The sequence below is a fragment of the Vidua macroura genome, chromosome 9 (assembly GCF_024509145.1).
Source record: "Vidua macroura isolate BioBank_ID:100142 chromosome 9, ASM2450914v1, whole genome shotgun sequence".
NCBI lineage: Eukaryota > Metazoa > Chordata > Aves > Passeriformes > Viduidae > Vidua > Vidua macroura.
Window position 1 is genome coordinate 15,904,028 of NC_071579.1, and position 12,088 is coordinate 15,916,115.

General features: G+C 34.6%; 1 protein-coding gene and 1 long non-coding RNA gene across 3 annotated transcripts in view; one reads left to right on the plus strand and one right to left on the minus strand.

Moving 5' to 3' along the window:
• BCAR3 (BCAR3 adaptor protein, NSP family member) overlaps positions 1-12,088 on the plus strand; it is a 98,095-nt gene that overhangs the window by 19,960 nt on the left and 66,047 nt on the right. For both annotated transcript variants that reach the window (XM_053985397.1, XM_053985398.1), the window contains exons 3-4: positions 8,987-9,101; positions 10,521-10,635. In XM_053985397.1, the coding sequence (XP_053841372.1) occupies positions 9,015-9,101; positions 10,521-10,635 (202 nt within the window). In that variant the 5' untranslated portion in view covers positions 8,987-9,014. The remainder of the gene's footprint in view (positions 1-8,986; positions 9,102-10,520; positions 10,636-12,088) is intronic.
• LOC128811641 (uncharacterized) lies at positions 6,949-10,590 on the minus strand. Its single transcript, XR_008438412.1, has 2 exons — positions 10,504-10,590; positions 6,949-7,057 (listed from the first exon to the last, which is right to left on the minus strand). It is a non-coding gene; the product is annotated as an uncharacterized LOC128811641 (long non-coding RNA).

Consider the following 12,088-nt stretch of genomic DNA (forward strand, 5'->3'; position numbering starts at 1 on the left):
ATACTTGATCACTTGATTGCTGTGATATCACCTGCATTAAGCACAAACATTTGCCATTTCTGGGAATCAAAAAACATACACAGGAGATTCATTTTTAGACTTATGGCAGGAGAATGTACAATGACTAATCTGGCTGTAGAGATAGAGTTAGGGAACTGCCCATACACTCATACACTGGGTCAAGTGTTGTTAAAATCTGCAAGAGCAAAGTGATACTTTCAAAATTGTTTGAACTAAGTTGTATTAGTGGAGCAGCTTTGTGCCACATCTGCATTCCATGTGCAATGCAAGAACATTTGCATTAATTGGACCAAAAGGCTCTTCCTAGGACAAACTTTTGCTTATAGAAGTGTTGTAAGAACATAAGTATACAGGTATATTTACTACCCCAGCATGTCACCACAGCTGTTAGTAATTAATTCTGTAAAAAATTTCAGAGATATTGGTTGTGTCTGTCTTTGTTTTAAATAGCTTTTTATTTGTTGTTTTATCTGCACAGACCATCTTTTAAACTCATTTCTCTTTTTGCTACCCAGGACATGAGTGACATCATGTTTCCCATTGAATAAGATTGTGTGAAAAACTGCTGCTTCTGTTTTAGAACTTCGGCTTAATAATTAAGAATATTAAGCCACACAGTCTTATTCAATGGAGAAAGTTACACTCCTATATGTAAGGAAAATAAATGAAGGGTGGTTAGTCTATGCCTTCCATAAGTAGTAGATAAAGAATGATGAACCACTGTCTTAGTTGTTTCTTGTAAGCTACTGATGATAATATTGACATCCCACCAACTAAAACCACCTGATTTGAAGTCTGACATAAAGTAGCTTGATGTCTGTGGCATTTTTTGTGAGATGTCTGGCATGAAAATCTGCTGTGTAGTTGCTGAGTCAGTATGTATTTAACTCCTGATTGGTACTTTGTAGACTATTTATCTTTACACAAACATTGGCCAGAACAGCATATACAAGTTGAGTAATGTTTTGTATTTGTTCCTCTGTAGTCTGCAACAGATTTGCTAAATGTTGGATTGACAAAAAAATCCATGTTAGAAGTATCCCTTCAGTGCCTAGACTGCCAACAATATTTATGCTAATAGTTTCTTTTCAAATAATCCAATATCCTTACATCCTTCACAACAATTTCTCAAAATTTCACCAAAAATATTTTGGACTTAAAACCATTTGAGCAAGGAAACATGAAGTAAATCAGGACTAAAATAAATGAGTTAGAGTACTGATAGCTGTTCAGCATATTGCTTGATACTGCATATTCTTAATAGCTCTGTCTGCTCTGAGCTATTCTGGTGAAACCACTTGTCTAGGTTCAGGCTGAACAGCATGTGTAATGTCTGTGACAGTCTGAGCCTTGGAGATGGAATTGGGTGAACAGAGTAGTCTATTCAGATAAGTGCAGGGAATTCATTCACATGGAAATCATTCCTGGCACAGTCGAAACAAAGTATGAGTGAAAGAGGAAACAAAAAGGAGCCACGGCGAGCTGCACTCCCAGCAGCAGTAAATCAGCAGAGCTTCGTTGTTCATGATAAATGTAAGTTACTTTACATCACATCAGTCTCACCCACAGTTTTCAGAGATGGTGGTGACACATAGTCCTACATTAAAAGATGGCTTTAGATTCATTTGAAACCTGATTCTCAGCTATGTGTAGAAACCATGTAACAGCAAGCTTTAAAGTGAAATGATTTTCACCTTCCTTAAAAGCCCAAAGATGTTTTTCTATAGTACTGAAAAGTTGGATGAGACTAGTTTAATTCAGTAAAGGGTAGAAAAAGTGCCGAGCTAGCTAGTACCAGCAAAAACCTAGCATGATACCTAGGAAATCTGTATTTTTCTGAGTTTTATTGTGTCAGATGTGCTTCCACTAGGAGGAGTTGTCATCATATCCTTACCCTATAAGATTATCAGACTTGTGCTTTAATTTAACTCATTTGATGAAAATGTGATAGTTCACAGTGTAACTATAAACAATCTATAAAGTTCACCTATGTCTACCTAGCTTGTAGTACACAAACTGCTAATTGGTGGCAATATGAATATGAAAAGAAGCTTGCAGCTTATGGTATCCTACAAGCAAACTTACATTTGTCATTTACATTATGGCAAAAATTAAATGTATTTCTGAAAGATTACAATTCATTTTAAATTTCAAGTTTTCCATAGAACTTTGAGAATTTCAGAATTTTAAATTATGTTTTAATAGTCAGAGTTAGGGGAAAAGCTTGAGATGAAATGCCAAGAAATTCCAAAAACAGAGGAAAGAAGAATAAAAGTTAAATCTTATATGTACACAGTCTTAGGATTTTTAAAATATCCTTTTTGTTTGTTTGTTTAAAAATTACATTGCAAATACTGATTATGACTTTAAAATGTGGTGGTTTAGAAGTTTTGGTGGGACATTCTTTCATTTGTATTTTAAATGCAATGTAATAGAGCCACTGCTTGAATTTAAGTGCTTGTTTTGCTCTGTTTGCAAATGAAGTGTTGCAAGACAGTGGTATATTTGGTGGTACACAGTTTTGCCTTGTTTTATTGCTGTTTTCCTGTACTCATCTCTTCTCAACAAATCATGAAATATGATTCTAGTAAAATGTGTGTTTTGGTCACTTTTCAGTAATACAGCTTCTGCATAGACTCCCATGGGATAAAGAGATAGAGACCTTAATCAAGCCTGTCCTTTCATTAAGAGACAAAGGGACTGTTTAAGAATACATCAACTTGGCATGCTTAAAAGACTTTCAGATTGCTCTAGAGAAAAAAAAAAAAAGATTACCAATCTTTTTACTGTAGTTGCTCCCAGAACACAGTTGGCCAAAGTAAGGAAGTCTGTGCCTCAGTTGCTTTATTTTGCAGTCCAGGATACATTTAAGGGTTTATGTTTGCATGCAGACACTGTCTTGGATGGCAGAGAGTCCATAACCTGTAGCAGGATTTGACTGGATGCTTAATGTCTCAAATTTTCACTTTTGCTGTATAAGCAGCTCCTTGCCATTGCTTGCTTTGAGGCAGCACAAGCTTTTTTGTGCATGTACAGTGAAGGAAAAAAGACACCTGAGTTTCCTTGAAATAACAGCCCCTTTTTCTGGGTAATTTTCTCTACCAGGTCAAGTCTCTCTTTTCGTGATCTTTTTTTCGTGATTTTCTTGTGTTTTTTATACATGTTATAGCAGAGTTTATCAGAGGTACTACTTTGATCATTTTATTTCTTTGCTTCATTTTGTCACCCCATCATCACTGTAAGAACATAAGCCTTTTTTTACATTATGTTCTTATGCTTTCTTTTTCCCTCTTCACCCTTGATGCTCTGTGGACAAGGATTCTACATAGTTCACATTCCCATCTATAAAACTTTCTTAGTTAGGTAGTTCTTCCCTTATAAGATGTCTTTTCATACAAGTCTGGAGTTGGAATCTGATTGTACTAATTATTACACAATGAGTACTTGTTCACTATTATTGCTTTTCATGCAGAGTTAACCAAAACATCAAGGTTTTGCATATTGTTCCTACCTGAAAAAAAGAATGGAGATCATTTACATGTGATGTCATCCAGTTTATGTGCAATGTACCAAGCTCTGTTCCTGTGAATACAGAGAGGAAGGAATTTTTGGTCCTAGTTTCCAACTCCTTTTAGCCACAGACTTTGGCCCAATAAATGCTTTCTCTAGAGTGACCAGTGCATAGCACCAACATTTGTTTGATCAGTGTCTGACACTTTGATTCTGCTGGTGGATTGCTTTTCAGGTATTTCTGCTGCTTTTGTCTCTTGCCCCAGCTTGCAGGTACCCTTCCCTTTTTGTTAGCAGAAAAGATGGACTTGGCTTTATAACAGACTTTAGTAAGTGCATTACAAGCTCATAGCTTTATTAGGTTAGGAGAACCTTGTCCAATTCTTAACTGCAAAATTTATTTAAGGCAGTAGGCTAGAACAAGTGTCATGGAAATTATGGCAAATTACCATTACTGTAGAAACAAATCTCAGAGAAGAAGGTTACTTTTCTCACCAAAAATTTTAAGGCTTCTGTGGAGATGAAGCAAGCTTTGAGGTCATTGACTGATACCTTATGGCTTTCCCATTCTGCCTTTAGTATTCCTTTTACAAAACAGTTGTCTTTTGATAAAGATATTAAATTGTAAATCTGTGTATTTTTGAAAATTAACTGTACTACTTACAACATGTCTTGCACTTGGCAAATTTTTTAAAGAAGAGAGAGGAGAAATAGAATTATGACCTGGTCTGCAAAGAAGAGGTAGTTTTTTTGTATTATGGTGGTAAGATCTCTGAGATGTGACATCACAAGCTTCATGACCACTTCCAATTTTTAATTTTTTAAAAATTTTTCATTCTCCAGCATTCAGAAATTGGCACATAAATGACAGAAATTTCCTGCCACTCGAACATGCATTACAATACAACATTCCTGAATGAATTGCTTAGTTAAGCACAAATAGTTGTGATCAGCAAAGGGGACAGACCTTTGGTCAGTGTTATTACTCAGTGCCACAACATAGGACCTGAGGTGTGCATGATGTTGCATGGAAAGGTCAGATTTAAGAGGCTGTAATGTAGAGGCTTTGTTGATTTCATTAATGACAGGAAAAGATAAAAGTACATCTGAAGTGGAAGTACATCACAATCTACCTGGAAACAAAACTGATGGGCCTTTCATTCAAGTTAGGAAAGCATGCCAAATTCAAGTGATTAAAAACCTTAAGTAAACTTACTTGGGCAAGTGTCCAATAAATCAATTAATACTAATAAATTATTTTGTCACAGCAGGAGGCTAGTTTTAATTTGGAAGTACAATCCAAGTCAATTTTGCTGAAACAGAAAAGGCACAATAAGGGAAATTATTTTCCAGATGAGATGAAATTGCTGGCTCTGCTGACTCACATGAGTAATTTTGCTGGGGACAGGATTATACCATGATATGTGGCTTGGCCTTGTCATATTACTGCCTGAATCCAAAGGGACACTGAAAAAGGAGCATGAATTACTGTGCCTGGAATACTTACTATAATCACACTGTGATTTGGAGTTACTCAATCGTGGTACCTTTGTCATACACACTTTTTAAAAATTAGTGATGCTAATTTGACAAAACTATAGCTGCATTCAGAACCTGACATTACATATTAACTTACCTTGTGTTTGCAGTGTCACAAGGCAATGTCAGCAGCAGCATCTTTTAATGCTTCTGGGATACTGTGATAGAGGAAAGAACCAATGACTTATCAGTCTAGTAAAGCACTGTAGTGTGAACCACTGGATTTCAAAGCTACTTATAAAGCTCCTTTCTCTGTGCATTTGCATCACGTGTGCCCCAATATACATGACTACAACTGTGAGAAAGAATGCAGGAAAGCACTCTGAAAGCAAAAGTTCAGCTCAGTAGACCAGAGGGCTGTGCTAGGAATCTCCCATTATTGCTCATTTCATAACTTTTTAGCAGTAACTTGATTTCATAAAGCCTCTGAACAGGTGGTGTTCAGAAATAGAAGGCTACAAACCCAGGTGGGATTTAAATTGTTTCTTTTTATGTGAAAACCCATGAAATTATATAAATTATGTGGATGGTTCTGCAAGACCTTCCATGTAAGGAGTCCAGAATAAATTCACTCTTGAGCTTGTTAAGTAACAACAGAAGTCTAACTGAATAAATAGAAGCAAGTCATGTAGCCTTAGTGGTTCTATCCTAAAAATCTGGTGACCTGACTAAACCTATGATGATCTCTTTTTGCAGGTCCTTAAATGTACAGGAACAGATAGTTTTTAGAATAGATAAATAGAACACAGAACTTGTATTTCTCTGCAATACACAAATACAAATGCTGTCATTTTAATTTTTCTTCTCTTCCTTTACCTGGAAAGGAAGGATATTAATTTCTTAGTAGGGAAAATATATGTGCCCAAAATCTGCCCCACACTTTGCCAGTGTGTTCATAATCATATTTTGCATCTTAAAAAGTGTTGACATTACCTGCCTTGAGGAAAAATTAATCCTGTTTTCAGAGATAAAAATAAATAGTGTAAAAGTAGAATAATAGGAATCTCCCTCTGCTTGCAACCACATCTCATAATGATATATTTAGTGGGTTTTACAATTTGTTTTGCAATTCCATTTTACTCTTAACCTTGATAAGGCTGTTAATATCTCTTGAATCCTGACCACTAGGCTGTACCCTGCATCCAATGAACAGTGTAACATGGGTTAAATAAGAGTTACTTGAGTTTATTCACCAAAACTACCATTAGCAGAAAGACCAGAAAGACAATTAATTGCCTTGTGAGAGAAAGGGAACGTTTTTCTCCTTCAGTTGTTGGAAAAATTTTTCATTGAAACAAAAAGGATAAGTCTACCAAGGTGTTAGCAAAGACTTAATAGCATGTAAAAGTGTGCCATAAATAATCCCATTCAAAGGTGTAATTGCAGTATATTTGAAAGCAATGAATCTTGTATTTCTTAGTACCTTATCATAGAAGGGTTTGAATTTTGTTTTGTATGAGGGTTGGGACAACAGGGGTATCAGTATTTTGGTTTGCATTTATTGTTGGTTTGGGTTTTTTTTGGTATAAATTAATAACAGCAAATGCAGCCGGCCAAGTAAGATTAGATAGTCACTGTTTATCACTGTATTGGTAAAGAGAATGTTGCTCTGTGGAAATTCTGGGATTCCTTTCATGCTTAGTGCAAAATTTTTCTTTGTTCTGGGATGATAAGCGTAATGACTTCTAGCAATTACTGTAGATTTTTTTAGTTGTCATATGCTAATATGGAATCTTAAGTATTCACAATTAAATATAAAATTTGTAGTCTTAAAAATATATATTCTTACTGAAGTTGTTAAACAGTTTTGAAAACAAGCTCCTTTATGACAATAAATTTGAAGTCTCTTACTTTACAATGTATGAACCAGAAAAGAGGTATTTATCCATGGTTTTATTTATGTTTTAGCCAGCTAGCTGTGGTTTTCCTTTTATCTCTCTGAGAATCATATGCCCTTCATGCTGACCGTCTTGCAATCTGAAAGTACCTGTTTAAAGCAAGCCATAAATGAAAGATGTCAGTGGCTGAGCTTGTCCTCGCCTCACATAAGAATGTTCTCTGCGGCTTTCACATTCCTCAAGGAAATTCTTTTGTGCTGTGTAAATTAAATGTGTAGATTTTCTGGTCAATGTTATTCCACAAGATACTCTTTAGTTACTGGAATGCCACAGTTCTTTAGATGTATGCTCATTACCCATAGCCTGCAATATTTTCACAATAATGAAAAATCTGCAATAAAGCAAATAATATAACACAGTATTCCAATGAACAGTAGAGGGATTTCACAATGTGACTTGCAAATTAGCAGGTTTGTTCTTTGACAGACTATGAAGTGATAAATTCCAGAATTACCACTTCCATGGTGTAACTGTATATGTGTTTCTGAAGTGCAACCATTTTGACTTTTTTTCCAAGGATGAGTACTGAGGCAAAATTCACAGAGACTTCCAAAGCAATGTCTGGTCCAAAACATTTTGTATATTACTAACAGTTGCTGTTCTATCTGAAATGCTTTTAAAACATTTCTAGGAATGTATTGTCCACTGACACAAATAATACTGCTACCGTGGCCTACCTTTCTGCAGAACAGTATTTTTTGGTTTGCAATTTTTATTAAAAAAAAAAAAAAAAAAAAAAAAAAAAAAAAAAAAAAAGAAAAAAAAAAAAAGTCAAAGCTAAATGGTTTTTCCCATCTCACAGAAAGCAACACTGATTCTTTGCTGACCATAACGTGCCAGCCTTTGGGGCAGCTTCTTGTGTGTTCAGAGTAGGCAGATGTATTAGAACATGTGGTTTGTAGATGAAAAGTCATAATTACAGTTGGTTTATCCAGAGCTAATAAGCAACTAGTTCTTCTCAAGTATAGATGACAGAAAGATCTTCAACTGAAAATAAAATAACAAAAATATACAATTAAATGCACTAGGTGTCTGAACATGAGCATTTCCTGCTTCTGGCATCAGTGCTTGGACAAAAAATGTTCAGACCACAAGTTACAGATTTAGAATTGGGCATCCTTGAATTGATTTGGGCTATGCTCAAACTTGCACATAGACATGTCTTCAGAAATGCAGCAATTCTTGGAAGCTTAAGTATTTGTCTGTGCAGATCTTGCATAACTGCTTACATGGAGCAGTGATAGTGGGAGAGTATTTTATGGCTTTTATCATTGTCTTTTATCTTCTGATATATATTATTTTATGTCTTTTATCTTTATCATCATATGTCCATCTTAATGTCTACCTATTATTTTATCTTAGCAACTGGGGAAAAAAGTCATGAAAAATATTTTAATTTACAGGTAACTCAAATTCAAATGACATAATGAGAACAAACTGTAAAAGTCTTTCAGTTGCTTTTTTCCTTAGAAATATTCTTTAACAGGTTGACTTTAGCTGTGTTCCCACCTTGGACAAACACCCACCACAGAATCTTAGTCATTTTGACTGTCTTATAAGAATGCAGTTTCATTTTCATCCTTCATATTGGTACAGAACACACTGCTCCTTTTACTATTCTTTTCATTTAATGCCCTTCTTCATGTGTCACACGTGTAAGAAGAATGATGTTCTCACTGAACAAGGTATTGAGAAACATTCTTTGAATACTAAGGCTGAGTATATTTCACTTGATACTGCAGTATCAAGTGACTCTGATTCATCTTCTAAAAGATTAATTCAACTGCAAGAGCTAAACAAAGTATAGTATTCAACATTTCCTGCTTGTGTGAGAATTACAATGGAACAGTGAATTAAAGGTAAAACTCTTAATGCACAGATAACTACCTTTTACCATACAACCAAAAAAGTGTTAATCTCTTTGGCCATAATAGTGGAACTTGCATTTATGAAGTGCTTTCTGAGTTCAGTTTAACATTCCTAAGCAAAGTTATTTGTAATTTGGTTTTGTTTTTCAGAGTCTTAGGCATTGCGAAGGAATAGAAAATGAAGTATCTACCCATTTCTAACTGGCTGACCCAGCTCGGTCTTGCAGAATATTGCACACTCTTTGAACAATATGGTGGTATAGAGGTGAGAATTGTCCTTTTTCAATAAAATTTTTGAGAAAATGTTAAGTAAGATCTTTAAAGCTACTAAAAAAACCCCAACAGAAATGTGTCTATAAAAGCTTCTATTGTGTTACCCTAAGCATCTGCTGTTCAGTACTGGAGTTATCAACAATCTTAGTTGTGTTCCTTCTTACAAACTTTTTGCTGAAGTTTGAAGAGCATGCATATTGCATTTGTAGTCCTTTATTGTTTTTCTTGGAGGATGATTTTGGGATTTGGGAGAAGTATGTTGGGTCTTTGAGACAAGCATTGGGGCCCTCTGTTGCCAAAGCTGAAAAATCATTTCTACTGACATGTGAATTCAACATTAGTACCAACTTTTTTTCTTTTAAAACAGTATTAGTGACGTAAGAAATTGAGGCTTTCAGTAATTTGAGCACTATTCAGTCTAAAGCAAATAATGTCAGGATTTTGAAGTGGTTTTAGTTTGAAAGAAAGATTTTAAAATTACAATAAAGTTTCAGAAATAGTGGTTCACACTAGAAATTTTTTGTCAATTGTCTTCTTATTTACACAGTGAATCAATCTCATTTTGTTTTGGGGTCTGAATTGCAAATCTCCATTAGAAAAAGCCACTTTCAGTAACATGACTTGCTAGTAACAAAATACTGTACATTCTATGTACCTCTCTTTATCTTATTTACAGTGAAAATACAGAACAGTAAAAATATAAAGAAATGTATTTTGATATATTTTCTATTTGTTCTGAAAATTTTCATTATCAAATGAAGTTTTGTACCCACTTATAAACCAACATCAAATTGAAATTCTGTACTGCCTTATAAATAATGTCTGTAGTTATTCAGCAGTTTATTTTGAAAGTAAAATAGTAATGAGTTTTCAGAGAGAAAGTGGATTAAAGAGAACAGTTCAGGTTTTTTTTTTTTTGATTACTCAAATGCATTATATGGAAATTCCTGTTCTTCAAAAAAGTATCACAACTTATGTTATCTATTATTACAGTGAATATCCTCTCCATTATACAAAACTTTCCTTTCTAAAATCATTTTTCCTATCAGTTCATGCTGAGATTTGTCTTCCTTCATTAAGTACAATTAGTGCAATTGGCATACTAGCACTTTTGGGGATTTTTTTCTTTTACTAAAAGGAGTGATAGTTTTTAGGAACTCTCCAGATAAGCTGACCAGAGTTGTTTTGAGAAAAAACTGAGAGACAAAGAATTAATGTTTTAAAAGAAAAATACCTCATTCCTACAATGACGTGCCTTATCATGACAAGGAGCCTTCATATAAAATATAAATATACTTACATTTGCTGTTAGGTAACTTATGGTACCAGAAACAGCTAACATATCTGAAAGACATTTGAATTCTCCTATATTAATAGTATAATATTTTCCTTACTCTGGTATTTGCTACAGGACTTATTCCATCTCACAGAAGTTGATCTTAGAAAACTGGGAATTGAAAATCAAGGCCACCGAACACATCTCATTTCCAATATCCTGCTGCTTCAGGAGGTAAAACAAAAGAGAGGTAAGAGTTCTGTGTTGTCTCCTAAAGACTAAGGAATGTGCTAAGGCAACCCAAGCTTCTCTGTCACAAAGGATGATAAACAAATATCCTGATCCAGCCTGGGATACTGCTCTGAATGCAGATCACTGGGGGACTCACAGACAACAAGAGGAATTGTTAAACATTAGCTTAACAAAAATCAAACATTCATATTTTGGCATGGATTTACAAAAAAATATATCCTGTATTTTTTATAAAATTGTAGTTTAGAAAATGCTTCACTTTTATTTTGGTTTCTCTTGCTCTCACAGTCTTCATCTTAACAAAACACAGTAATGTTAACATACCATAATTGACAGAAGTCTGTGTCACAAATACCTTCCTCATTTGGAAAGATCATATCAGAAGATCTAAACCAAGCAAATTTGTGTACATCCCACCTCATCCCTACTGAAGAGAGGATGAGTGCTTGTACAGATCTGACCCTTCTTTTCCATTAGGGACTTTGCCATGAATTAAGACTTGATCACTGCATCATTTGTTGTTTTTATCAACTCAGTATCAAAATTAAATTCATGAGAGTTGGAACAAGTCCTATAAGACTCTAGTCTGAGTGGAAGGATATAGTTATTCAACTCTGACTTGTACTGGGTATTTGAGAATTGTTCACAAGATTATGAGATACAAGTATTATGCATTCTGTCCAATAATTCTTCAGATCACTGCCAAAGGCTTTTACAAATTTAATGGGAAACAGTTACTTGACTAACAGTCCTGCTGCTACATTCTCTTGGTCAAGATAAGGCTTTTGGACCATGTGTAGAAGTTGATTATTCATAAAATGTGTTAGCTAATTAAGTTCTCAGAAGGAACTAGAACTGATTGTATACAAGTAGGTCACTGTATTTCCTCAATGTTTTCTGACAAGTTCAATATTGATTTAACAATTATACAACTTCTACAGCTCATAGGTTTGACTGTCTTAAAATATAGATGTAAATATGATGTTTTTGTAACTGCTGCTGTGAACAGATTAGGAAATTATTTCAGTTGATGACTGCAGTGAAACTGGATGTGTTTCAATTGGTATCTGGTTTTGTGTGCATTGAGACTGTGTTTCGTAATCTTTTCAGGTACTGAAGTGTGGAATGTATTGCAGTTGTCAATGTAGCAATGTTTTTCAGGGGGAAACTACACTTTTCAAACTGTCATTGACATGGTAAATTGATTTGTAGATAGTTATGTAACATTTCATTCAACTCACCAGAATGTTCCAACTCATGATTGTTCAGTTGAGTCTACATCAAATCTTGATGTATTGCTGATGACTCAGTGAATATGAATTTGAGTCAAAATTTTTCTTTCTAAAATGGTGTGTGTATACTTTTTTTTCCTCCAGACACAGATTTTGCAAAGTGACAGCAGTATGCCATTTTGGTTTTGTTTTTTCCTTTTGGCAGTTAATTGCTAGAAC